Here is a 27,927-nt window from a genome sequence, read left to right as displayed (position 1 = left end):
CCTCACCCAGAGGCAGGACCCACAGGGGTAGAGCCATACCCCACACTGGGTGGGTCTCTGAGTTCTCAGGAAGCTGTGCTGTTGGTGGGTATGCTGGAGGCCGGGACTCTCACTGACCTGTCTCCTGGCCAGACCAGCCATGGCTCAAGGAAGAGAGTCAAGGTGGCGGAAGGGCAGCCCATTTCCTTTGGCCAATGCTATATTCTGAAATGTGAGGAGCAGGTGAAATGCTCTGTGAAAACTTCCAAATAAGAATTTATCTCCTACAGACGCTCCTGAGATGCTTTCAAACTCGAGAATAGTTTCTAGCAGCTTCAACTATGAGAGAGAAGAAAAAGCAAGAGAAGATGGTAGCTGGGGCCCGGGAAGGGCTGTCTCTCTGCCTTAGGCTTGGGCTCCAACTGGCCACAAAACCCAGTGTGTGGACTTGGAAAGAGACTGGCTCTCTGTGGGTCTGTCCTATTCAGGGCACTGACCCAGGTCACCTCCAAATTCTCCTGTACCTTCCATCCTGCCAAGAGTGCCTGTGTGATTGAGAACGATGGGGCAGGCCTTGAATTTGCAAAGGGTAGGGTTGATGTGAGGGCAGCAGAGCTGGACAAGCTCCTAAAGAGCCGGCTGTGCCATGAACAACACTCTCCTTGAGAAGCCCAGGCCCATGTGCAGCTTGTAGAGCGAGGAATCTCTGGTGGCAGAAAGAATTGTAAAGTAGGGCCCTGCAGGGAACCAAATGAAGCCTGCTGTCCGTCTCTTGCTCTTTCAGGCTCTTTGGGTCACTCTGGGGCAGCTTCACAGGGTGAGGGTGACTCTGGGGGCCTGACAGACCCACAGCTGAAGTATCTTCCTCACTGCACACCATGCAGCTTGACTTTTATTCCTCCAAGCACCCAAATGTTTAAAGAGCTCAAATGCATCTTTGTAATACATTTTCCACCAGCCCAGCCAGCAGGGGGTGGGGGGAAGAACGGAGAGGGTAACAGCCTCGTTTCCTGTGTCAGGCCCCACAAGACACGGACCCAAGCCTCGATCTTCTCGAGGAGCTCAACAAATCAGGGCTTCATCACTGGGCAGCGTTTCCCTAGATGATTCCTGGCCAGCTTTCTGGCTTCTCTGTGATGACCAAACCCACACAGCACGGTGACAAAGCATTATCTTCACAACTCCTCCCAGGAGAGTAGCACCTTTTGAAAACTAGGATGAAAAATTGGTAGGATTGGGATTCACTCTGCCCACTAAAGGACAGTGCGGGGAAGAAGAAACAAGAGCTTTTTACAAAGAATGACAATGGTTTCTGGCCAATTTACAAAAGCTCCTCAAACCGAATTCAGTAAGCCCATTTGGGGATCAGGGGTGGGAAGCCCTTGCCTGAAGTATTTATTATGCATTAGGTAGTAGAGCAAAGATACTGATGGAATCTTGGCAAATGCTGGCTTGCCAGAGCGTTCATACAAAACCAGATTTGCACAGGCCCACCTTCCCACATGTTCAAGGAATGCAATAATTCACGCTTGGTAGGTAGTGAGGCACACTTACCATCCATCCACTGACCCTCCTTAGTGCCTGACCCGTGGTTAAAAATGGGGAGTGCTTTCGAGTTGTTTACAAGTGTGTAATAAATGCTTCTGTGCTGCTCTCACGGAGGGGGGGGGCAGGGATGCTGGAGGGATTGGGGCAAGTGATGAGAAATGCTCACATCTGCCTTCCAGTGTGCGCACCACACGGGCAAGCTTTGTTAACTACTAAGGGCCCATCAGGTCTTGAAGGGTGACACCCTGCTTATCACGAGTTATCACTTCAGAAAAAGGGAACGGCCTAAAGCCTCCAAGTGGTCCCCAGCCTCTTGTTGATACCAGATTAGGACATCAAGTTCTCTGTTCACATAAAACCTCTGGAAGCAGGTAACCCCAGAAGCTATCGCATTTTATTTTATTTATTTTAAACATTTATTTATTTATTTTAGAGAGAGTCAGAGAAAGAGAGAACGAGAGAGAGCGAGCTCAGGGGGGTACAGGCAGAGGGAGAGAAAGAGAATCTCAAGCAGACTCTCCACTGAGTGCAGAGCCCTCAGGGGCTCCATCTCATGACCCCAAGATCATGACCTGAGCCAAAAATCAAGAGTTGGATGCTGAACCAACTAGCCCCCCAGGTGACCCTAGATCCCATTTTGAATATGGTCAGTTCTGCATGTTTACACTATCCTGTGTGAATGACGGATCTGAAAGCAGAAGAGGGGTAAACAAATTTGTGGCACTCCTGAGCCAAGTAGGGACACTGGGTTTGAAGGAGGACAAAGCCGATTTTTATTTTACAAATTAAGTCTAGAATTCAAAGGACAGAAGAATGCCCAAAGCCTATACATCACACTGCTCAAGGCTCTCCCCCACCTCGGTATGGGGCGCGTTACAATGGGGACAATAGGGTACGAGGGTGAACTGTGGGCCTCAAGGGTGAACTGCGGGCCTCTGTCTTCTCATCCAGAGAAGTGGAGGTGGCAATAATCACCTCCTAAGCTTGCTGTGAGCAATACATCACAGAGGAAATTAAGTTCCAATAATATGACCCAACAGACATCTTAAAAAGGCAGACACCTCATGCTCTGGATACTAAGGCACATAAGACAGTGCTCACCTTCCTAAAATGCATGGTCTAGACTTTTCCTCTACAAACTCAAATCCTGTGCCCAAATCCCTTATGACCCCCCCCCACACACACACACTCTGAAAGGGGATCTGGCTCCTTCTTTTCCCCAAACTGTAACCCTGCCACCCGAAAGTACCATGCACAAAAGGCCAATCTCATTTCCATTAAGACCCACTAGCCTTTTCCCTTCTTCGTATGGTTCTGCGGTGATTCTTTTGTGTATGCCACAAAAAGGAAAAGCATACAGATGCAGAAAGACAAATTCTGTGGTGGGGAAGACAAAACAATTTCAAAAACCAAAGTTTCCAGGGCCCTTCTGAAGACCTCACCATGTTAGTTGTGCAACACTTCTAACATCACCCAAACCATGGAAACTTTAACAACAGAATCGTCCTTTTTTTAGTTAAGTGAGGGGATTTTAGGCTTGAGGGCTGATCTACTATAATCTCGTTTACAGGGGCCTGTGAGGAGAGCAGGGCCGCCTTCAGCGTCAGGTCTGAAGCTGCAGAGACACTGGCAAGCAAGTCGTTATGAGTGGAAAGAGAGAGCATGTATGTCACAACAAATGAAGGCATTTCTCCCTGACAATCAATTCTGTGAAATGGGACTGATGCCCTACCTGAGAATTTAAAATCATTTCTCTGTGGCAGAGTACCTGAGAAATAAACTTACGTGAAATAAGGTCAAAACACTTTTTCTCCTCGGGGTTGGTCTTCACTTGGCAGGTTAATAGGTTGAGCTTCGCAGGAGGCCGGTTAGCCTGTTTAAAAACAGAGAAACAGGGAGATGTGTGGGAAGGAGGGGAAAATCATATGGTATTGTTTCTCTTTAAAATACAGCAAGAACGTCGGGTACCTGGGAGGCTCAATTGGTCAAGTGTCTGCCTTCAGCTCAGGTCATGATCTCAGGGTCCTGGGATCGAACTCTGTGTTGGGCTCTCTGCTCAAAAGGGAGTCTGCTTGTCCCTTTGCCCCCATCCCTGCTCCTGCTCTCTCTCAAATAAATAAAATCTTTTAAAAAATACAGCAAGAACAGGGTTTCTGCTAGTTTGCAAAGACAGCTCGCAGAAGGCAGATTTTATGTAGGAAGGCACAACACAGCATGTCCTTAAATCTCAGCTCCCATGGGGAGGGCAGCTGCCACTCCCTGAGAGGGACGCTTGGTGGCCCACACACCCACCCGGCCAGAGGGACAAGTGATGCTAGCTCTGAGGTCGATGGCAGTGGGCTCCCTGAGATCAAATGCTCCTTGGCTAACGCTCTGAGACATTCTGTCCCAATTCCTACTGATGACACAGATGGTTGGCTGGGTGACTTGGGCACCCAGCTCAATTTATGGTGATCTTAGAAGTGTTTTCCTCAGTGTAAACACTCATTTCCAAGGAGAGAATCTCACAGCACAATAATGACAAGAGAAAGAATTTTCCCTACTTTTTGAAGTCACAACAGATAATTGATAATTCTAAGTGCAAGTTTTAACAAAACTCATCTCATTTATGAAGTACCCTGAGTCCCCTGAGCACAGTGGCAACAAAAGATCACGACACATTTTTGTCAGAGAGGTGTCAAAATGGGTATTTTATTTATTTATTTTTTTAAAGATTTTATTTATTTATTCATGAGAGGCACACACAGAGAGAGAGGCAGAGATGCAGGCAGAGGGAGAAGCAGCTCCATGCTGAGAACCCGATGTGGGATTCGATCCCAGGTCTCCAGGATCACACCCTGGGCTGAAGGTAGCACTAAACCACTGAGCCACTCAGGCTGCCCAAAATGGGTATTTTATTACCATTTCAAAAACCACCACAATTAGTTGAAAAAAAAGCAAAGATCAAATGATAAGACAATTTAGAAGGAACCCCCCCCCCCAAAAAAAAACCTATTAATGGCAAAATGTCTCTCAGAAATCTTGGAGAAATCTCCAAATAAGAAAGGGCTTATTTTACTCACTTCCCAAGCTGCTGAGGGCAAGATCAAATAAAATGTCATACACTTCAACCTCTTACTCACCCTACCTTGGCTACCAGCCATGTTTTTAGGTTGTAAAAGCTTGGATTTGGGATTCATTGAGAAACACACACATGTCCACCCATACCTGGGCAGACCTGTGAGTCCTTCATTCATTTGTAGATCTCTTTTCACTAAACTCAGAAAGTCAGGGTAAGGGAGCATAGCCTCTGTTAAAACAGGATGGATCCTTGCCGTGTGAACAGTTTGGGTTTGATAAAGGTAGAATAAGCAGAAGTTTGGATCAATAGGGTGGACCAGACTAACCTGGTTTGTGGCCACATTGGGCTCATCTCTTATGTGAAAGTCACTGGATACTCTCCACAGTTATAGATGCCTAACAGAATCCTTGGATCATCAGAAATCAGTATTAAATAACTTCAAACTCTGTTCAATCTTGCAAACCTTGACAATTCTGAGTGAAAGTACCATCAATCCAATTTTGGATCTTTACCAATAGAAGTACCTGGCTCATCCAGGAACTAATACACCGAATGATATATTTCTATAGTGCCAAGGGGGAGACCACACCAAAATGTAATCACGGAATTTACTACATAAAGCAGGTGTCTATCTCATTAACTCCTGTGCATATGCATCTAGGGACTTTCCTGGCCTACTTCCAAACTGCTGGTGTCCATTGAGTCTTAGGCACAGAAGCAGTAAGAGGGATTGGTGTGTACAGAAATACTTTCATGTACAAGAAGGCAATTCTGAAAAATAAGAGTAGTTACATTTACTCATCTATTTGTAATAATGATGATTATGATGATCAGCCTATAGGAGGCAGGTACTGTTCTAAGCATTTTAAAAAAATAATTCACTTAATCCTTCTGACCTTTGAGATATGAACTGCTCCAGTGTTATAAAGGTACTGGCCCAGATAGACTAAATAACAAGATGGACCTTATAAAGCTTGGAAGCAGTGAAGCAACATTTGAGCCAAGCAGCCTGGCCTCAGAGCACAAGCTCTTAACTGTTGCTCCTGGCTTTCTGCAGAAGGCAGAGTCATGAACCTGGACATATCTGTGGGTATCTTTCAGTGCAATGAAGAAGGTCAATGAACTAATACCACCCCTTCTCTGTCCCCTATAACTTGTATTCTTTCATTTTCCCTGTGCCATGGGGAAAGTTGCTCATTCTTACCGAGACAGCTACCATCAAAGACAGACTGTGTCCTTCACAGTGTACAAACACCATAAAACATGGGAAAATATTCAGTGCCTATAGTGGGAAGTAGGAATAATTATAAAGGCACAAATGTGGCTACACATTAAAAGTAATAGCTGTAAGAGTAGGTCCACAAAACTCAGAAAAGCTGATGGCTTAAGATGGTCAGCTTGTAGGTTTTATATTCATAGCTGTTTGCTATCTGTCCATCCAGATTAAGGAGTAGTTGATACCAAAGCCTTAAGAAAAAAGTCTATGAAAAAAAAAGAAAGAAGAAAGAAAGAAAGAAAGAAAGAAAGAAGAAAGAAAGAAAGAAAGAAAGAAGAAAGGAAAGAAAGGAAGGAAGGAAGGAAGGAAGGAAGGAAGGAAGGAAGAAAGAAAGAAAGAAAGAAAGAAAGAAAGAAAGAAAGAAAGAAAGAAAGAAAGGAAGGAAGGAAAAGAAAAAAGTCTATGGGAGAAAAAAATTTTTAAAAAGATTTTATTTATTTATTCATGAGAGACACACTGAGTGAGAGAGAGAGAGAAAGAGAGAAAAAGAGGCAGAGACACAGGCAGAGGGAGAAGCAGGCTCCACGCAGGGAGCCCAATACGGGACTCGATCCCAGATCTCCAGGATCACACCCTGGGCTGAAGGTGGCACTAACCACTGACAACTCAGGCTGCCCTGGAGAAAATTTCTAAATAGAGAGCATTTTCTCCTTTAAATTCCCTCCCCTGCTGCAATTTGGGGGAAATGGTGTCATCACTGAATTCAGATATAGAACAGCTCTACTGAATTTATCAGATACCAGTGCTTGTTGAGAGCGTAATTTGAAAAGCTCTGGCTTAATAGAAAGGAAGAGGCAGGGTAAGAGATCTATTATAGATTTTGTGTTTGACTGAAGGCAGATTATTAGCGCTCCTCTCATTTTAATAATGCCCTTCTATTTTTTCCCAATTTGTCAGGCTTTTTTAAAATTTTTATTTATTTATGATAGTCACACACACACAGAGAGGGGGGGGGGCAGAGACACAGGCAGAGGGAGAAGCAGGCTCCATGCACCGGGAGCCCGACGTGGGATTCGATCCCGGGTCTCCAGGATCGCGCCCTGGGCCAAAGGCAGGCGCCAAACCGCTGCGCCACCCAGGGATCCCTGTCAGGCTTTTAATAGGAAGTCTGTACTCTTCATGATTGATGATCATTAAAAAAAAAAACAAAAAACTGAGACTACATAAGAACCAGTGGACAGTTCTTCCAGCTTAAAAAGTCCCCAGCCTTTGGCAGTGTGGCAGTGATGCACTTGACAAAGATGATACTCAATTAGTTACTTTGTTCCAAGGATCACTTCTGCCTAGTGCCAGAAAACACAATTAACCTTGGCTAATGGGGAATACCAACTACGGGTTTCACTGAATTCATCCGGATGTTATCACCGTCCCTATGCTAGAATACAGAACACAACAGTTTCCTTTCCCAAAGGCTGCCAGCCTCCTGAGAAGAAACCAGTTTTCCAAATGGAGCAAATACAGGCTGTGCTTCTACAATGTAAAGATCTGATTCTCCACCAAGTGCCAGACACTGCTCTTAGATCCCCATTTACTCAGTCTGGTCTCTGAACAATTGTCCTCCATTCCCCTGATGATAAATTACCTTCTCAGGGAGATGCTGGCTACAAATGTAAGCTATACAAGGAGCCAAATCCAAACAAAATGTTTAAAAAGGCACAAATCCCTTTCTGGGCAGAGGTTAATTCCCATGACCACATGTGAACACCGTGTAGGTGCAGTGGCACGTGTGTGTGTTGGGGGGTTGGGGGGTGGAGGGCTCTGCCTTCCAAGAGCATTCAGAATACACACAGAGGAAGGAGGAAAGGACTGCTCTGTGTTGTATGTATACATCGCTCTTGCTACAGTAACCCTCTTATTTCCCTGGCAAGGCAGAGGGTCAGAGCTCTCACCTGCAACTCCCCTGCGCTGGAGGCAATGGCTGCTCCAGCAGCTCCCAGCCCAGGTTGCAAAGGGCAGGGTGAATCATAGAGTGTGCAGAGATTCCCTAGAGAGGGATCCCCCAAACACAAAGCACTTATTAAATATGCAAGTTGTGTGACAAGGTGAGCTGTCAGCATTAAAGCTAGTTATAACGGTACTATTTGCCAAAAACTGGAGTGACCCACCAACACTGAAAGGAAACCGAGCTTCTGCGTCTTCTAGGGAGAAGCTCAAGCAACAGAAATGATGTGAGCCCAAGTTTACACTGTGAGCCGGTTTTCATTTCTGTCTCAGAGGGAGAACCACTCACTGGCTTAAGCTGAGGCCCTGGGACTAGCAACATACTTTCATGAGGAAAATATAACAAATTAACTTAAGAGCTGTAAACAGTCCCCAAATGAAACTCAGTTTACTCTGTGAAATTTTCTGCATTGAGGCAGTACACCTGAATTAAAACAAACAACTGAGTAGAAAACCATTTGAAAGCAGAGCACAGAATCACAGGTGTTTAGAGCAGGGAGGGAACCCGGTCATCATCCAGTCTGTGGTCTTAATTTTTTTTTTAAAGATTGTATTTATTTATTCATGAGAGACACACAGAGAGGCAGAGACACAGGCAGAGGGAGAAGTAGGCTCCGTGCAGGGAGCCCAATGCAGAACTTGATCCCAGGACCCCGGGATCAGGCCCTGAGCCAAAGGTAGACGCTCAACCATTGAGCCACCCAGGCATCCCTGTGGTCTTAATTTTAAAGAGGCATAGTGACTAAATAAATCTGCCTCCCAGAGTCTATATCAGTCCTCCCTGACACTCAGGCATGTTTATATGGAAAGATCACACCAGGATCCAAAATGCATGGCCCCAGGAGTGATGTCATGACCACAAAGGAGGCCAGTGAAGGCTGGATTTTGGAAAAGAGAAATGATCTCTATTTGCCCAGGCAAAAGACACATTCAATCCCGTGGGGCAAAGGTCCAAAGAGATCCCTGCAGACAACTGATGCGTGCTAGGGCCCTGTCTCTCTCTGTCTTCCCAAAGCAGAGTTGGGGAAAATGAAGGGGCCCCCTGGGGGACTCAATCCACATTATGGGTCCAGCCTTCTAGTAGGGTTGTCCACTGTTTCTTGATGCCTGAGTACTGAGAAAAGCTATTTCTCTGGAACCCACATTGAGCCACGACCTGTCGAGAGACATCTGTGCTCCTGCCCAGCTCTGTCTGTCACCAGGGGAACTGGGAGGAATGGGGGGAGGGAGGGGAAGGATGACAGACTCCAGGTCCCTCCACTCCCATCCACTCATGGGACTGAGGCTTGCTCGTATGCACTCGGTACAGGCCTCCTGCTTGGGGAACAAGAATGCTGACCATCACCAGTGTTCTCATTAGCACCAATAAAGCAACAATTAAGCCTTAGACATTTTCAGAAATGTCTACCTGCCTGTGTGGTATTTACCAGATTCTGCTGTACCAGGTAAGGTGACAATATGCCTAAGCCACTGTGGGAAAGAGCCCCATGGTATGAACAGCTGTTTGTAACCGTGCTTAAAATTCTTGGTCTCTGAAAGATAGATTAGTAAGTCATTCTATTCTGATTGTTTTTTTAAGAGGCTCCACATAGGGGCCTCAGTTTCTTGCAAGGACTCATACACAGGATGACAGGAAAAGGACTTGACTGAGGTTGGGCACAGTGTGTTAGATTTCTATTATAAAGTGACTGAGATCTCTCTTCTCTTGGATTTTAATTCCCAGAGTACTGACCACTTACATGATTCTCCTTTACTGGAAAAGTAGGGATCTTCCTGAGTGGGATGTTCAATTTCCCGACAGCTGGGAAGTGGTGTGCTGTTTGTTTCTGGAAGCTGCCAGGGTCTAAATAAAGACCATCTGGCTCATCAGGTCTTCCTGACCCTGTTGGGCAATGAATGATACAAGGCTCTCCCTGGCTAGAGAAGCATAAACAGGGGGCAGATGCACCACATCGAGAAGGACCCCAAAAGGGATCCTTCTAGTAGGGAGGACTTTAAAAGGCATCCATCCTCAGGACACCTGGGTGGGTCAATGGTTGAGCATCTGCCTTTGGCTCAGGTCATGATCCTGGGGTCCTGGGATCGAGTTCCACATTGAGCTCCCCACAAGGAGCCTGCTTCTTCCTCTGCTTATGTCTCTGCTTCTCTCTGTCTCTCATGAATAAGTAAATAAAAATCTTACAAAATAAAAAGGCATCCATCCTCAAGGCCATAACATACACAGTGGCCTGTGTCCCGCTGTCGCTTCACCATAGCAAACCATGAATTAAAAGAGAATACTTACGGTGCCGTGGGATATGGTCAGAAAACCATTTTTAACTGAACATTTCCTTTTCTGCCACACTTTTCGGATCCTTATAGATAAATGGGGGGAAAAAAGAGTTCAGCAATTTTGGACACAGAGGAGCTAAACCACCATTTAAACTCTAGTGACACAACCACTTACCCATCGCTCTTCTTATATAGGTTGCCATTCCGCTCAGTCCCGTGTTCTTTGTTTCCCTGAGGCTGATGTAAACTATAGGCTGTACTCTGGCGAATCTGTGAATCCTAAAAGTGGTCAAGAAGTTGTGTTTAATCCTGTCCAGATTCCAAGTTTTTAAAAAAGCCAATCTTATTTATTTTTTTAATTAGAGAAATGTTACCTATCGGCACACCAAAATACGGACATAAAATTCATACCCAGGAAATTCATAAATGCCACCTACCAGGCTGGAGAAGGAAATGTCAAACCAGCATCCCCCAACTGGCTGAAAGAATGAAACCATCTGGAAGTTACAGATTTTACTTAATTATAAGCCTTATGTCCTTGGTAATGGCAAGAAGCTCCTGGTGTGGCAAAAGCAGAGCTCACTAAGAAGGGTAACACGTGTTAGAAAAGGCAGCACTTTAAAAAGCAAGAAAAACCCCAAAACAATGTTTTACCTATTATTTTAAGCAATTTACCTAAGCTCCCTGCCTCCATTTCTTCCTTGGAAAACAGGAAAACAACACCCAGTAAAATGATAAGTATAATAAGGTCTGAGTCACAACAGGCGTGAAGACCTGGTCCACTCCAGGTGTTGAACTTCCTTTCCTGACCCATTAGCCCAGCAGAGGGGCCAAACCACTGAACCTTGACTGCTTAGCCTCAGGGTAGACCGTCTGCTTGGTCAGCTGAGAATATGGCTGAGTCTGCACAATTGGGAACTCCATTCTTCAGCTTCTTAAGGGCAAAGACCGTCAATGAAACCCCAGGCATCCAATGGATGATCAACTATTGAACAGATGATACTGGAAGCCCTGAGCCAAGCGTGAAAAGGAGCTGTCCATACTAGCGCTGGAAATTCTGGCAGATGTAAGCAAACAGAGGGGACGAAACATGAACAGAGTTCACAGGCCAATTATTTATTGAGAAGCCCCCAGCCAGTCCATTTCATAATAGAGGAAGTAGAAATATGATGAAAATAAGTGATTTAGTTTTAAGATGCAGAGCTTGTTAGGGAGAAAGGAAAGTAGAAGGGAATTCCATTTCCCCCATGGATGCTCCTTCCATGCGCCCTCCCCAGAGGGTGTTCAAGACATGAGGGCAGTCTCATCTCCACCATCCTTTGGGAAATGAGGCACTGCTGAACAATGAAAGAACTAATGCATGTCAATCAATATGACCTGAACCAAGAACACAGGTACTTAAGAAGCAAAGAACCAAGTGAAGGAAACCACAGGAGTCTGGATGGAGGGTTTTCAAGATGAAAGCAGGAATAGATGGAGAATAGGGGACGGCACACAGAGGCTTGGAGAGGAAAGTGGAGGCTGTGGTCATCCTCTACAGAGACAAGGACAGCTAGTGCAGCTAAGATGAAGTGGACCAAGTGGTAGAAGGGCCAGATAGACTCATGTCGGCATTCAGACTTTATCTGAAAGCAAAAGCAAGCCAGCTGGATTCTTGATAGTTTTAAACGTTTTTGAAACATAGCATTTTAAAATTTTGATGAAATTTATCTATTGTTTCTTTTGTCATTTGTACTTTAGATGTCATATCTAAGAAACCGTTGCTGGGATGCCTCAGTGGCTCAGTCGTTGAAGCATGTGACTTTAGTTCGGGTTCTGATCTCAGGGTCCTGGGATCGAGCCCATGTAGGGCTCCCTGCTCAGTAGGGAGCCTGCTTCTCTCTCTCTGCCTCCCCCTCCCTTTTCATGCTCTGTTTCTCTCTCTCAAATAAAAAAACAAAATCTTAAAAAAAAAAAAAAGAAGCAATTGCTTACTCCAAGGTCAGGAAGATTTATACCTATGTTTTCTTTCTTTCTTTTCTTTTTTAAGATTTTATTTATCTATTCATGAGAGACAGAGAGGCAGACACAGGCAGAAGAAACAGGTTCCCTGCAGGGAGCTCTATGCAGGACTCGATCCCAGGACCATGGGATCATGACTTGAGCCAAAGGCAGATGTTCAACCACTGAGCCACCCAGGTGTCCCTATAACTGTGTTTTCTTCTAAGAATTTGAGTTTTAGCTCTTACATGTAGGCCTCTGATTCACTTTAAGTTAGTTTTTGATTATGGTGTGAGGTAGGGGTCCAAATTCATTCTTTTGCTTGTGGCTATCATCCATTTGTTCCAGCATCATTTGTTGGAAAGACTATTCTTTCCTCACTGAATTGTTTTAGCACCCATGTTGAAAAATCAACTAGGCCTATGTGTAAGGGTTTATTTCTGGACTCTCAATTCTGTCTCATTGATCTGTAAGTCTATCCTTGTGTCAGTATCACACTGTCGTGATTATTATAGCTTTGTGGTGAGTTCGAAACCAGGAAGTATGAGTCCTCCAACTTTTGTTCTTTTTTAAGGCTGTTTTGGCTATTCTGGGTCCCCTGCGTTTCCTTATGAGTTTTAGAATCAGCTCGTCAATTTCTGCAAAAAGGAAGGGGGAGCATGTGATAGAGATGGCACTGAATCCGCACATCAGTCTGGGGCTGTGGCCATCTGAACAGTATTAAATCCTTGATTCCATGAACATGGTCTAACAGTTTTTTTTTTTCTAGCACTGACTTTTTAACTGAAGTATATATGGGATAACTCTGCAAAAAAGAAAATTAAAAGAAAAATCTTGATCTGAGAAGTTAATAATGTGCTCAGGCATCCCATTACAACAGAGCCTAAACAAACAGACCCTAAAAGAGGAGAAATGTCCTCATTCTTTGTAGAGTTCACATAGCACTCCTGCCTGCAGACAATGAGGGCACACAACTCATCCATCAGGTGAGGATGGTGCCAGTTTCCACATTCTCTCAAAGGTGCAGAGCATTAGCACTAGAAATCTAGAGCAAACCCAGCGTTAAGCATCGTGGGGAATAAACGTGTGGAAGAGAAACAGAGAGGTGCTTCTCACCTATGTGAATCTCTGTGAAAGACTAAAAATAAACCTGTCAAAAGACTAAATTGCACAACCAAGAAATACCACTATTGATTGGGGAGAAAAAAACCCTGCACAAATTAAGTAGTGGAATCATGTGACAACACTGCTGAAAGTGTTCATGCCAAGCATGTTAATCAGAACTCTCACAGCCCTTAGGAATACGATAAAGGGCATTCCTCTTTTCAACACAATCAGAACCGTGGCCAGACTTTAAGAAAGAAATTACGGTTTTATTCTTTAGACCAGGCATTTCTTGAATCAATTAAAAAGTGGAGGGAGGCAAATCTGAAGCTGTACAATTCAAAATGTATAAATAGCAGGAATATAATGTTTGACATAAAATTAAACCTTCTTTAGAACTAAATATTTCAGCATCTTCAAGGTGACTTCCAGGTGATCAAACAAAAATAGCCTTTCTTCACCTGTTCATACAGGTATTTTATACAATACCTGATCAAGTAAAAGGGTGACAAATGAAGTCTACCTTTTCACATAACCAAGACTGCAATTCAATGGAATATAATCCACGAGAAAAGAGCCTTTACTTCTGGGGAGAAGACGACACATAGAGAGGTGACTGGCTCAGGACCGGGGGATCCATGTTCCCCTGACTTTCGGAGACTCTGCATCATACTCTGCACTTCCTCAGAAAAGCCAAGGATGCCCTAGGGCTTGAGTGAACAAGCCTCACAAGGTGGACACTGTCTGTATGTACAAAGGTTTTCTATCAGTATGCACACATCCTCTTTCCTGTGACATCCAGACAAGTTCTCAGACTCCAGGCACCATCACAACCCTAAAGTTTACGAGGCCATATGAAATGTTAGGAATTGGGTCCTACCAAGATAGAGACTGCCCAGATGAGCAGCAGACTTAATGTTTGAAATTTTCAGGAACAGGGAAAAGAAAAAGAGTGATGATGTTGCATATATCATACATATGAAGGTTTACTCATACATCAGAAGTATCCCCAAGCTCCCTAAGACTCTAGAACATCATAAAAACTTATATACTTTAGGGGTACCTGGGTGGCTCAGTGGGTTAAGCATCTGCCTTAAGTTCAGGGCATGATCCTGGGATCGAGCCTAACATTGGGACCCCCATTCAGTGGGGAGTCTGCTTCTCCCTCCCACTCTCCTTCTCCCTCTGTCCTTCCTCATCCCACTTGTGCATGCACACATACGTTGTCTCTCAAATAAGCAAATAATATTAAAAAAAAAACACCAACAACAAACTTACAAACTTACTTTATCTGTCTACCTCTCAGAAAGTCTATATCCAGACAATTCTTGTGATAAATGGATTGCTAAGGAGTCTCCTCTGGATACCTGAAGTTTAACTACCAAGGGAGAGCTGTATATCCAAGTATGTCCCACACATTCCAGTACCTTCTCAGGGTACGACAGGTGTGTCCACCCACATGGACACAACCAGGAGCTGGAGGCTTTGATAAGCAAGCACTAAGCTGTGGTCTAAGAACACTGTCTTCAAATCTCATGACCACACATTCCCCGTTTTTGTGGATAATTTTTAAGATTTTGTCTGATACAAAGTATGATTACAATCTGGCTAAAGAGAACTGGCTTGCAGTAGAAAAGACCAGGGTTCAAAGCCTGGTTCTGATACTACTGAGTGGGCTCCAGCAAGTATACTTTTCCCCTCTCTCAGACTTACGTTATAAATGTGGACTAATACGACCTGCCCTGCAAGGTGGTTGTTGGGATTAGTGGTCACAGTTATAAAGTGCTTGGCAAAACCTAAGAAGTAAGGCAAGTAGGCCTGGCCAAACCACAAAGCAGACCCCTGATGCAGTGAGGGGACAGGCATCAGTGGGTGAAGGCAGGAAACTGGAGAAGTGGGGGAGCAGGGGTCAGGAGCGGGGGGGTGGGTGAGTCTAGGTTGGGGTGTGATGGCTCCCAAGTCAGAGAGGGGAGGAGGGCAAAAGTGGGGGTCAGCCATGAAGACAAGGTGCCAGATGACAAGCCAACAGGGAGCATCAAGTTGTCAACTTATCAGAGATACCACCACCAACATCCGTTCAACCACCAAGAGGTGGCAATTAGAGAATTTTTTTGTAGCTCACTATGGTTCTTCAGCATCCAGCAGCACAGTATGTGTTGAATGAACTAGTCCCTGTTTTTATCAAGATAATGTATAGAGTGCTTTATAGAGACTATCTCCTCTAGTTCTCATAACAACGCTCTGAGGTGGCAATATCATTCCTGTTTTACAGAAAAAGAGACCAAGGTGTGAAGAGGGCAGGTTACTAGCTCCACACTGTCCTAGTAGGAAGCAAAGACCTACGATAAATCCATGCTCTTCTGCTCTGCTAGACAGCTACTCAGGCGAATTTGCTGTCCTGGTCAGAAGCTGGCTCAAATGCCCCACCTGTTGGGACTTTATTAACTCTTAGTCATCCTCCAAACCCTCCTGACATACACCCACCTAACACATACACCTGTAGCCCACACTGGAGAGATACCTTTTTCTGGAGCTGACTTGCACTGGAGTTCTCATCACACTGTACCCCAATTACTTTTCTGACCCCACTCCCAGAGTCCTTTAAGAGGTGAGAATTAGGGGATCCCTGGGTGGGTCAGCGGTTTAGCGCCTGCCTTTGGCCCAGGGTGCGGTCCTGCAGTTCTGGGATCGAGTCCCGCGTTGGGCTCCCAGTGTGGAGCCTGCTTCTCCCTCCTCCTGTGTCTCTGCCTCTCTCTCTATGTCTATCATTCATAAATAAAATAAATAAAATAAATAAATAAATAAATATCTATCTTTAAAAAAAAAAGAGGTGAGAATTATATCTATCTTATTCTGTTTGTGCAGTGCTTGGCTTGCAGGATGAAATGAAACCCCAAGAAAATGGCGGTTGAGGGGTGCCTGCGGGGGGACGCAGTTGGTTAAGCATCCAACTCTTGGTTTTGGCACAGGTCAGGATCTCATGGTCTTGAGATCAAGCCTGCATCAGGCTCCATGTTTAGCAGGGAGTCTGCTTCAGATTCTCTCTCCCTTGCCACTCTGCTCCTCTTCTGCTCGCTCTAATAGATAATGTATGTACGTACGTACATTTGTATGTATGTATGTATGTATGTATGTATTTATTTATGAGAGACACAGAGAGAGGCAGAGACAAAGCAGAGGGAGAAGTAGGCTCCCCGTGAGGAGCCCGATGCAGGGTTCGATCCCAGGATCCCGGGATCATGCCCTGAGCCAAAGGGACATGCTCAACCACTGAGTCACCCAGGCGCCCCATAAATAAAATCTTTAAATAAAAAAAAAGAAAAGAGAAGAAAATGGGAGTTGAATGTGTGACTCAATAAACAAGTCTTCCAAGGAGGGCAAACTGAAGGCCAGTGTCAGGCCTCTGGGAGCTTTGCAGGAGAAGCAAGGAAGTGAACACCTGGCCAGAGGGTTGTGATTAAGGTCAGATTCAGGCACAGGAAGATATGCAAGCTGAGACCAGGAAAGCCAGAGTTGGAAGAGAATTACAGCTGCCATGGACCTCTGTTCTCTGGACAGCTCATACTATTGTAACACACTCCTACCAGATAGGGACATGTGAAAACTGGGGATCACTGGGGCCCCGGGTGGCTCAGTCAATTAAGCATCTGACTTCAGCTCAGGTCCTGATCTCAGGGTTCTCGGATGGAGTCCGGGATGGAGCCTCGCACTGCATGCCCCTGCTCAGCAGGGAGTCTGCCTATCTTCTCTGCCTTTCCCCTCCTCTCATGCTGTGTGTGTCTCAAATAAATAAATAATAAATAAATAAATAAAACCTAAAAAAAGAAAGAAAAGAAAAGAGGGGAGTATAAAGCTGATGTGAAGAGAGACCACACTTGAGATGCCCATAGTGGGAAAATCATTGTGGTTTCAGCGCTCAGGCCTACCAACTCCAGCTCCCAGACGCTGAGCCCTCCCCCTGGAGGCATGAGTCTGGGTTCTCAACAGCGAACGGCAGAGAACCCACATGCCAACAATGAGGTTTTGGCAGAGAATCTGCCAGCACTGCAATGGGATGAGATGGGATGTACACGGGGTGGGGAAGCAGAAGGCTCATACAAAATGAGCAGTACTAAAGGGCTTTAACTTTGTTGAAGGGATCTTTCCTAGATGTTAAAACTATGATGCATACAGAGGTGTTCCCTGCACTATTTTTTAATTCTTCTATGAGACTGCAAAGTTTCATAATAAAAGTAGAAAAATCAAACAGTAGAATCTTCTTCACAGACAGCAGAGATATCAAAGAATACAAAGGCCGGTGATTGGGAGGTGTGGGGGCACTGGGATCGTAGCAGCATAGTCTCCTTTCTAAAATGTGGCCATAGGGTGACAAAGAGAAGCAGCCCAAAGCCGCCATATGCGAGAGCCACATTCTTCACTTAGACCGATGGGCTAATGGGATTTACAGGAAAGAAATAGGAGAGTGGCTCCTACCAACCAGTAATACAGTTTCTCTGGGGCATGTTACCTAATTTTTATGAACTGAAATGATGTAGTAAGAATTTTTATAAACGTTAAATAGAAACTATTAGCACCTTTGGTTTTCTAAGTCATAGAGAGAATCCAAAAAAAGTGAATCAGAGCTAAACAATGAGAGTGCCCAATGTTCAATTCTCGCTGTAACTGAAAGAGATGGAACCCCAATCATAAAAATTATTTAATAATATGTAAAATTCCACTTATACACATTTGCTTCTTACTGGTAGCTGTGTTCACAGACCATCCAATCTATAAGTACCATCACCAAAAAGCAATGAAGAGTGTAATATAACATCCAGAACGACACAATCACATCAAGAGACTGAGGAGTTCGATCTTTGGGCAGAAATCCAAAGAGGAGCAGTAAAGAAGGTTCTTATGATCCCTTTGTGCAGTCGTGGGCAGTTGGGCTGGTCAACAGAAAAATACAAACACAACAAACCATAAAGACTGGTCTGTGCTGGTAGATTTGTCATACTTTTCTGCAAAACTATAAAGAACCAGCTGACAACAGCCAGTTTTTCCAAACCTCCTAATTCTGCATAGCCAAAGTAAACATGGCCTTTGCACTGAGCCCAGAGGACCACTCAGCTCCAGCATCTGCTCTCCTTTACTGTAAACCTGAGCTTTGCTTCATGGGTGTGACAGTCTTTTCCAGGCAAGAGTGGCTCTCAACTGCTCCCAGAGCCAGCTGCCTTGATGGCATCAGGGCTCCTACACCTAGAACCCTCTCTTCTAGTTATACTTGAGCCATTATTTCCTTCATACTCTAAGTTCTTTTTCTCCTTTTTACTTTTCTGCTTATAGTCCATGTTTGGGAACATCAAAGTGTCAGGATATATACTCTCTAGACCTCTAGACTGGGAGGAAGCCATCACCCCGTGGGTAATTTTGAACACTCCCATATAACTTCAACCTGCCAATCTCTCACTTAGCTGACCCACGTTTACCAAGAGCCTAGTAAATGAGCAATATGGGACTACAGTGTGATGGCTGACAAGGCACAGAACGCAGGAGAGCAGCCTCAAGCTGCTCAAGGTCTAGCTGGAGAAAAAACATCTGTGCACTTGAAGACACAGCCAATACCCGTCAGGAGTATGTCATGACTGAAATAGCAGGAACTGAAAACCCTGGGGCTGGAGTAAAGGTGGTCTCCAGAGGCAGGGCTCGCCATGGTCAAGAAGGACGTGGAGAATTCAGCTAGGTAGCAGAAGGGGAGGGAGGGGTAAGCCACTCTGCTTCCACAAAGGGACGACAGCAAGAGTATAAACTGTACACTTGGAAATGTGCCATTTCAGTGATACTTGTGAATTCAAATTCTTTACCCTTTAATAAAACCTAGAGAAAGGGTTAAAATTAAAAAAGCTACTTAGCCATTAACGTATGCATGGAAGGAACTAATTGAAGTTCATGAAGAAAGCATGCAGAACTCTCCAATTTATTAAAATACTGAACTACTTACTCTCCTAGACTTCGGTCACAAAGGTAAATGCATTTGGGAGAGAAACAACAATATTCAGTTATAGTACAAGAACTTAAAATAGAGCATACCAAACTGCGGACAGTGAACGCCATGCTCTGCTAAGTAGTTTAACAGTTACTTATCTAAAATCTACTAGTTACACATTTAGATACATTCCTTTATGCACAAGGAAGGGGATTAGGTTAAATTTCACATGTTAGTATCCACACTATAGTAAACAGGTCATAGAATTATTTAAAGTTTTACTTTTTAATATATTTTTAAGAAGACTCCAAGACATGAATTGTCACTCTATGTTAGCATGCAGCAAGGGGATTATAGGAAAGATGATGCCAGAGAAATGAAGGTTTCCTGCTCATCGAAATGCAGCTGTAAGAAAGCATAGCACGATGTCAGGGCTGGCGGGTGTGGGTGGCCACCCTGTACCTGCTGAAGCCTAAGTGGGCAGAGTCCTCGTATACTGGGCCATGGAAACCACAAAGTTCCAGGTAGAAAAATTAATGGCATAAATATCCAGTATCTACGTAATAGAGATATTAAGAGCTGCTCATCTACAACCACAGAGCAGAAAAAGGGTTTATAGACTGCCATGAAGGCTGGGGCTCCAGTAAATGCTTCCCCCCATGAAATAAACACATCTCAAAAGATGGTTTTACAAAACCAAACTGAAAGAGCAAACCAAATGGTTGGTGCTGGCTGATACAGTCCCAGAGTGAGTGAACTGTGGTACCTCGAAGACCTGCACGTCCCGTCCCATTCTTCTGTCCCAAAGCCTCGGAGACACAGGTATATAAAAAAGCAATCTATCAAAATTAAATCCTCTCACCTCTTTCTGTTCAACTTGCAATGCTGATTTCAAAATATCTCGAAGCTGTATCAACTGCCTTCTCTCTTCATCCTGGGCCTGCTTTATCTTTCAAAAAACAGAACAAAGCAGAGAGCAGCACAGCTGGGGTGCCAGCACGGCGAGGTGCCAGAGTGCACAGGGCATTGCTGTATAAACGTGCCAACTGCCTCCCCCAAGGGTCACCCCTCCCCTGGTCATGACAGAGGATGGGAACAGGAACTCCGTCCTTCACGAGGCTGTTGGCTTCTGGGGGGCACAGCATGCAAACACAGGATCATACATCATACATAAAGCAATGTTTAAATCAGAGTGTTTGTTGCATAAAAACCATTTCGACACTCATATGGAAGGGAAGCCGCTTACTGTGTGAAGGTCTGTTGAAAGCGTCTCAATGGAAGGCCTGAGGCTCTCAACTGCCTTCAGTCCATCCTGGAAAAAGCTAAGAGGAAAAAAAAGAGACAGAGACAGTGTTTTCATAAAAGAGGAAACGATTTTATTAGACGGAGAAGCTACTTCTTTAAAGGAAAGTGAGTGAAATCATTACATCATTCCCAGGGGAAAGGACTGGGTGAACCAAACTTTAAAATATCAGGCAAACAAAGAAATGAAATGACACTGAAAACCCGCCAAGAAGTGACAGAAAAGGAACTGCAATAAACCTAAGTATTTATAATATTGCTCTCAACCCATATGAAAGGAGCCCTAAATTTTCAGTGTGTAACGGGAAACAGGCCCCTGCTGACAGAGGGCAATGAAGGCTCTGTTTCAGGAACGAAAAAGCCTGAGGTCAGAAAGAATGGGGTGCAAATAAGAACAAGACACCAAAAAATCTGTCTGGATAGTCAATAGCTGGGTGGAAAAGAGAAGAAGAAAAAAAACGAAGCCAGTTTGATGCAGGTGAATGGTTGTGCCACATCTGCAGAACAGTGAAATGTGGCTGGAGAACTTGGGATCATATATCAAAAGGAAACTTTGTTTTTTGAAGGCCCAGAACTCAATGCTTGGGAAGGCGTTCGTGTGATGCAGGAAATAGAAGAGAAGCTAGACAAGTTTTTCTGCAGCACCAGTGGGCTGATGCTCAGCACTGCCTCTGAAGCATGCTGTATAACTCTTGAGAAGAAAGAAGAAAAACGCTTCCCCCATTCGCTCAGGGCAGAGTTCAAAATGTAACAAGGCCTGTAATGCCTGTGAGGATTTGGCTTCTGTCTCTGTTTCCAAGCTTTAAGTAGCACCGTTTACCCCTTTCATTCACTAGATTCCAGAGCTACCAGCCTTCTGTCAACAGCCATCAGATCCTTTCTGCCTCAGGTCCTTTGTACATAGGGCTTCTGCTTTCTAGAGTTCTCCCTGCAGATATCTTCTGTTTTGCCTGGATTATTCCCATCCACTCTTCAAGTTTTAAGTTAAATATCACTTTGTTAGAGAGGCTTCCAGGATCCCCTACTTTAAAAGAAGTCTTCTTGCTATATTCTCTCAGAGCACCCTGTCTCCTGTTTCAAAACTTTTAGCACAACTGCCATTATGTAGTCATTAGTGTGATTATTTAAACTATACCCACCCTCCCTTAGATCCAAAGTTATAAGAGGATAAGGACACGGTATCCACAAAGCCTGGCACATTTCAAGCACACAGTATTTGGTGAGTGAAAAAATAAATTAATGAAGGAAAGAGTCTCCAACTTAAGCCAGGTTCCTGGAAGGGGATGATCTTCAAAATGTGATCTGGGTCTCACATGTGCTCCTGTGAGGTGATGTTAATCAACTTTTAAACTCAGCAACGGTCCTGTGGGACTTTCCTACATGAAGTATGTAATGAACAGAAGGGCCTGTAAAAGCAATGCAGCATGATATTTAATACAGAAATTCCAAGGAGGAAGGAAGAAGGAAATACACACACAGGATGTGGGTTATGAACCATTACCAGCCAGGCAGCAGGAATCACAGAAGCTGCGCTATGAGAATGTTCTAACCTTAATTTTTAGATCCATGCATAATTCTTTATTTTATAGTCTCATTCCTACATTTTACCTAACACTTTTTCTGAACATGGAATAAATTTCTGACATGGCAACCGTGTCAGAGTGTTATAATGACTTCTCCAGGGGTCTGTGTCCACTGTCAGGGGAGAAAGGCCATATCTTATGCATCTCTGGGCTTTCCACTCTTCGCACAATGGCCAACACACAGCAGGTACTTTCAACTGAGAAGGATATTTGGAGGCGCACACACACAGGAATGAAAAACTGAGCTTCTCCCCTCTTGTCAGGAACTCATGTGGTTCTCATGATTTGCTTCAGTTACATTTTTTCTATATAGAACTATTTCCTTAATTACTTCAAAGTCTTGTGAAATAGGTAGGAAGGGGGGGGGACACCAGGGGAAGGAGTAGGAAAAATATTGCAGGAGACTGGTATGGAAATGGCTCCTACTCTTAGGTGCTCAGCTCTAAGAGCTTCTATGCCCAGCAAACGCCATGGTGAAGAGAGCCTGTAGCAGAGACAAGTTCTCAGAGAGTTCTCATTTGTGACGAGAAACACCTCCAGCATGACACTGGGCAGTGCGCTTGGAATAATGATACAGATTTATTTGGGTTTAAGATTTGGTTTTTATCTTTGTAATCACCTAGCTGATTCTGACCATCTACCTAAAACACCTCCTCCCTCTGATTGTCAAACTCCTTATCTTTCTGTACCATCCTTTTTTTTAGAGGTAGGGAGGGGCAGAAGGTGGGAACAGAGGGAGGGAGAGAGGGAGGGAGGGAGAGAGAGAGAGAAGCAGACTCCTCGTTGAACAAGAAGCCTGATGCAGGCCTGGATTCCTGACTGGGAGATCAAGACCTGAGCTGAAGGCAGACACTTAACCAACTGAGCCACCCACCCAGGTGCCCTCACTGTGACATTTCTAAATACAAACCCTGGCACATTTTTCTTAGGTTGAACAATTAACACTTTCCCAAACTTCAATCAAACAATGTTTACTGTCAATATTACTAAATATCAATTTTTTAATTAAATGTTTTCTACCCAGCCTGATTAAACTCTCGAGTCTTTAAAATGCACTCACTGAGATTCAGTCTTCAAGTTCCCACCCATGCAGCGTGGCCTCTCCCTCTAGTCACAGGCTTTATGAGAACACCCCATTCTCATGGCCCAAGACCACCTGCCCTCTGCACCCTGGCCCTGGTGTCTCACTCAACACTGTATCCCAAGTACATCAGGTAACAGGTGGTCATCGTGGTTCTCAGTAGGTACCAGCTCAAAGAACAAGTCAATTCAACATTCATCACCATCTTTTAGAACAGGGATGTTTTTGTTTGTTTCATTATTGTTTTAGACACTGGCCTAGTTGTAGACTCCATTAGAGAATAAGAGCCTCAACCTTCAGCAGCAAAGGCTAATAAGACAAATTTTTAGGATATTCCAGGAACTAAGCAGAGATGCAAATTCTTTCTTTAAATGAAATAAAAACAAAGAACATGAAATACTCTTCAAGGACATTGAAAGTGAAGAGCAAAAATGAATCAAAAGCAAAATAATACATATCTAAGTAGTTCTAAGAGTGAACACTCAAACATGGCTCCCAGAGTCTAGTCTACACCTGCAGAGAACAGCAGCATGTGGGGATATGTGCTGCCCGAGCTGGCTGCCTCTGCCCATCAGGGCACAGTGCTTTTCTGGGCTAAGGATGGGAGACTGGGAATGCTAACTGGGGAACATAAGGGCACTCCTAGAACAAACAACATATGGCCACGTGGTCCTCCGTCCAATGGCCGAGTCACTTCTGCTCTGCATTTTTATGCCCCAAAATATGAATTAAAAAAGTCAAAGCTGTGCAGATGGTTTGAAGAACATGCAGAGTGCGCGCGCGCGCGCAGACGCAGACACACACACACACACACACACACACAGAGGAAGTAATAGAAGATTCATCGTTTTTAAAGGTTACTGAGCTCATGCCCATAAAAGGCCAACTAGTTCACTTTTCCACAAGTGGTCTGTTGCTACCCAACGGATCAGTTTGGGCAAAATAAAGAGAAAAAAGGAAATCCCAGAATAGCTTCTTAAAAATAAAATATTAGCAAGGAAGCGACCCACTTCCTAATCTGCCTCACATAAGGTCATGAGGACAAATGGTGAAGAAGTAATTTGTATGTTAATCACAAAGTTAGGATTTTGAGTCTCTATAAAAGAATTCATCTTGGAGATTCTACACATTAGGGGTCTTTGTCCATCCTCCAAGACTCTTTTCCCAAGCTTGGAGCTCCTCTTTTAACCTAGGACGAATCGCACAGCATAGCTTCCTCTGCTGCTTGACCTGAGATGCTTCAGAGATGCACTGTCACCGATGCTGATTTAAGAGTTCCAAAGCTGGGCAAAGTTCAACAGTGCAATTCACCGCCGTAACTTTGTGCCAGGTTAAAGCACAATAGATTAAAAACACCATAGATTAAACAAATAAATGTCATGGCCCCTTTCTTTAAAGAATATACGGTTTGGTGAGAGACATGACACAGCATGAAAGATACCATCCTAGAGATAGAGAGTATAATGATACCCTCAGAAGGAAGAGAAGTGTAATTCTATCAGGGGAAGACCAGGCGACTTCAAAGTAGCAGTAGGTAGGTCTTAGGGATGACCATAAGCTAGGGGAAGGCAACAAGGGAGCAGTGGGACATTCTAGAAAAGGGAGCAGTACGTACAAAGGCACATCAGCATGGGGCATAGCCTGCTGGGCAAAAAGCAAGAGGCAGGTGTGGCAACTCAACCTCCAAAGAGTTCTCACATCATCACACCCTCTGCTGGCTTTGTCACCAGTCTAGGCCAAGACATCATCATCCATGGACTGTGCCGGGATGCCCATACCCATTCTTGCTTGTCCCTTGTTAACACAGGAATGGAACTGAGAAGCCTTCCCAGATGTTTCCCATCAACACTGCTCTCTCTCTTCCCTTCCCCTGTTCACAACCATGCCCACTCCCTAAAAACTGTTAGAGGTTTTCTTATGTGTTTACTATTTATCCACCCCATCAGAACTGAAGGTTCATGAGCAAATACTGAGATCCTACTATATAGACCAGGCACTATTTGCTGAGTGAATCCCCTCCTTAAAATTTCTGAGAGCTTCCTAATACACTTAGAATAAAATCTAGAATCTTTCCCAAGACTCCTAAGGCCGTCCATGTCTCTAGGTTTTTCCATCCTGTTTCATGTCACACTAACCTCCCCCTCACTCATTATGCTTATGTCACACTGGGCTTTTTCCTGCCTCAAGATCTTGACTTTGCCTGGAATGTTCTTCCCCTCCTCCTCATCTGCTAGATCCTCAGATCTCAGAATACAGGTCTCCTCAAAGAGGCATGCAGCTAGTTCAAGAAGTATTTGAATATGTACCATGTGTTGTGCTAGGTACCATGTCTGGTGGCTGGAGAATACAGCAAGGAACAGGAAAAAAAAAAAAAGAATCCTGTGTCTGCTCTCAATCTTAATCTAAATCGGGTCCTTCTAGTCTGTTCTTTGTTAGATGCCAACACCTCTGAACACGTGTCAGACATGCAATCAGAAACCCACTGCGTAAGCCCACTTGCCTACTTGATTCAAGCAGGAACTATGTCTGTGATGTACGTTCTTTTATCCCCAGCATCTAGGACAGTGCCAGACACACAGCACACGGCCAGCAAGTGAGGAACAAGCCAGGGGCCAGTGTATGTGAGGACTGCGTCGGGTCGGGCAGAAGTGGGGGGACGGCAGAAGCAAGAAAGCAAGTGTGGCATGACAAGGGCCAGGCTGTGAAGGGCTCGAGTGAAGGCCAAGCTGAGTATGAGGCAGCCCCAAACACAGAAGCTTTTCCTTCTCTACCAGATTCAGCCTTCTTAGCTCAGTGCTGTCAACTGCTTTCTAGGATAAATAATACATTAAGGCACCTGGGTGGCTCAGTCTGTTGGGCATCTACCTATGGCTCAGGTCATGATCCAAGCATCCTGGGATCAAGCCCCAAAGTTGGGCTCCCTACTCAGTGGAGAGCTTGCTTCTCCTTCTGCTACCCCCACTTGGGCTCTCTCACTCTCTCTTCTTTCTCTCAAATAAATAAAATCTTTAAGAATATAGGTATATGAAAGTATTTCCTTAATTTAATATACTGCACTAACCCCATCTAATTTCTTTTTTTTTTAAAGATTTTATTTATTTATTTATGACACAGAGAGACAGAGACAGAGAGACAGAGAGAGATAGAGACAGAGACAGGCAGAGGGAGAAGCAGGTTCCATGCAGGGAGCCCAATGTTGGGACTCGATCCTGGGTCTCCAGGTTCAGGCCCTGGGCTGAAGGGGCCCTAAACTGCTGAACCACCTGGGCTGCCCCCCCCCACTCCCCATCTAATTTCTTGCAAACAAAAAATATCTGTGAATCATGTATTAGAGCAAACTTGTTTGTCATTCTGCATAAAGGGTAAAATAAATACATCTGAGAATTACTCTAGATTTTTATATTGTTTATTTTTATTATTTATTGAAAAAGATTCTTAAACCACAAAATACGCCCTTATAATGTGTACAATTCAGGGGTTTTATTATATTCACAACATTGTGCAATCATAAGCACTGTCTTATTTTAGAACATTTTCATTACCCCAATTAGCAGTCACTCCCCAGTCCCCCTAAGCCCTGGCAATCACTAAACTGTAGATCTGCTTATTTCTGATCTTTCAAGTAAACAAAATCATACAGCATGTGGCCTTTTGTGTCTGGTTTCTTTCACTTAACGTATTTCTGAGGTTCACCCATGTCATTGTGTGTGTCTGTACCTCACGCCCTTTACATTTAAAGGAATGTTTATTTTCCTTGATACGATACTACGCATCTATCGGTAGTGGCCATAAAGAGAGAAACAGCTGAAATAACATCAGAGCAAAGAGAAAGAACTTACTTGCACTGGGCATGAAAGTATTTGATCAGATTCTGCAGCAAATCCACTCCCTTCTTAATTTTAATTTCATTGACCTTCAGCAGATACTGTTAAGAAAACACAAGAGGGTGTGTCATATGCAGAACAGGACAGACTGCCTTCTCCACTATGTAAGATAAATCTAACACTAACCATTAATTAAATATAAGGAAGAAACTAAAGAAACATCCTCTCTGGCTGCATAGACAGACTCACCTCTCACTGGTGCATTGCTAGAATAGTCTCTCCATTAGTGTTTCTCCACTTCTCTGGGGGTAGAGCTCCTGGCAGATGCCTAGTACTTTCTGAATGCCAGAACTAAACATTTCTCTCAGTCTGGTGCTACGTGAACTATCTGATGTCCAGGTAGTTAAATATTTAACTTGAAACACAACTCTTAGTAGTAAGACACTGTATCTTAACCTGCTAGAGGAAATCTTCTATGAGCTACACAAAGAATGTGGATGTTGAGAGGGAATGGGCTCTTTCTATCTGCAGCCTTCCGTCCTATGTCCCTTCTCGGGCAGCTCATTGTCTGCCACACTAACCACCAGTGTCTAGGAGTGGAGACTCTCATCACCACATCTCTAACCCCGGTACTGAAAAAAAAAATGTGATTGCTATCAAAACCAAATTTTTTTTTAACTTCTATTTTTGTGGACTCTTTTTTTTTTTTATTATTTATGATAGTCACAGAGAGAGAGAGAGAGAAGCAGAGACATAGACAGAGGGAGAAGCAGGCTCCATGCACCGGGAGCCCAATGTGGGATTCGATCCTAGGTCTCCAGGATCGCGCCCTGGGCCAAAGGCAGGCGCCAAACCTTTGCGCCACCTAGGGATCCCCTATCAAAACCAAATTTTGAGTTGAAATGAATGAAAGCCATTTTTAACTTGGAGAATTCAGGAATGGCCACTAAAATATCCCGAAGTCCCAGGGAATCCACAAAACCAACATCAGAAAATACATTTGTTCTTTGCT

General features: G+C 44.2%; 1 protein-coding gene across 6 annotated transcripts in view; it reads right to left on the bottom strand.

Moving 5' to 3' along the window:
- Positions 1-27,927, bottom strand: part of ASAP2 (ArfGAP with SH3 domain, ankyrin repeat and PH domain 2) — a 173,025-nt gene that overhangs the window by 40,604 nt on the left and 104,494 nt on the right. For all 6 annotated transcript variants that reach the window (XM_055326998.1, XM_055326999.1, XM_055327001.1 and 3 more), the window contains 6 exons: positions 26,931-27,016; positions 20,372-20,447; positions 19,988-20,074; positions 10,252-10,355; positions 10,090-10,159; positions 3,313-3,400 (listed from right to left, as the gene is read on the bottom strand). In XM_055326998.1, coding sequence (XP_055182973.1) covers positions 3,313-3,400; positions 10,090-10,159; positions 10,252-10,355; positions 19,988-20,074; positions 20,372-20,447; positions 26,931-27,016 — 511 coding nt within the window. The remainder of the gene's footprint in view (positions 1-3,312; positions 3,401-10,089; positions 10,160-10,251; positions 10,356-19,987; positions 20,075-20,371; positions 20,448-26,930; positions 27,017-27,927) is intronic.

Source organism: Nyctereutes procyonoides, unplaced genomic scaffold (assembly GCF_905146905.1).
Source record: "Nyctereutes procyonoides isolate TBG_1078 unplaced genomic scaffold, NYPRO_anot_genome, whole genome shotgun sequence".
Lineage (NCBI taxonomy): Eukaryota > Metazoa > Chordata > Mammalia > Carnivora > Canidae > Nyctereutes > Nyctereutes procyonoides.
Note: the sequence above shows the minus strand (reverse complement) of the source record. Positions and strands in the feature narration are given on the sequence as shown.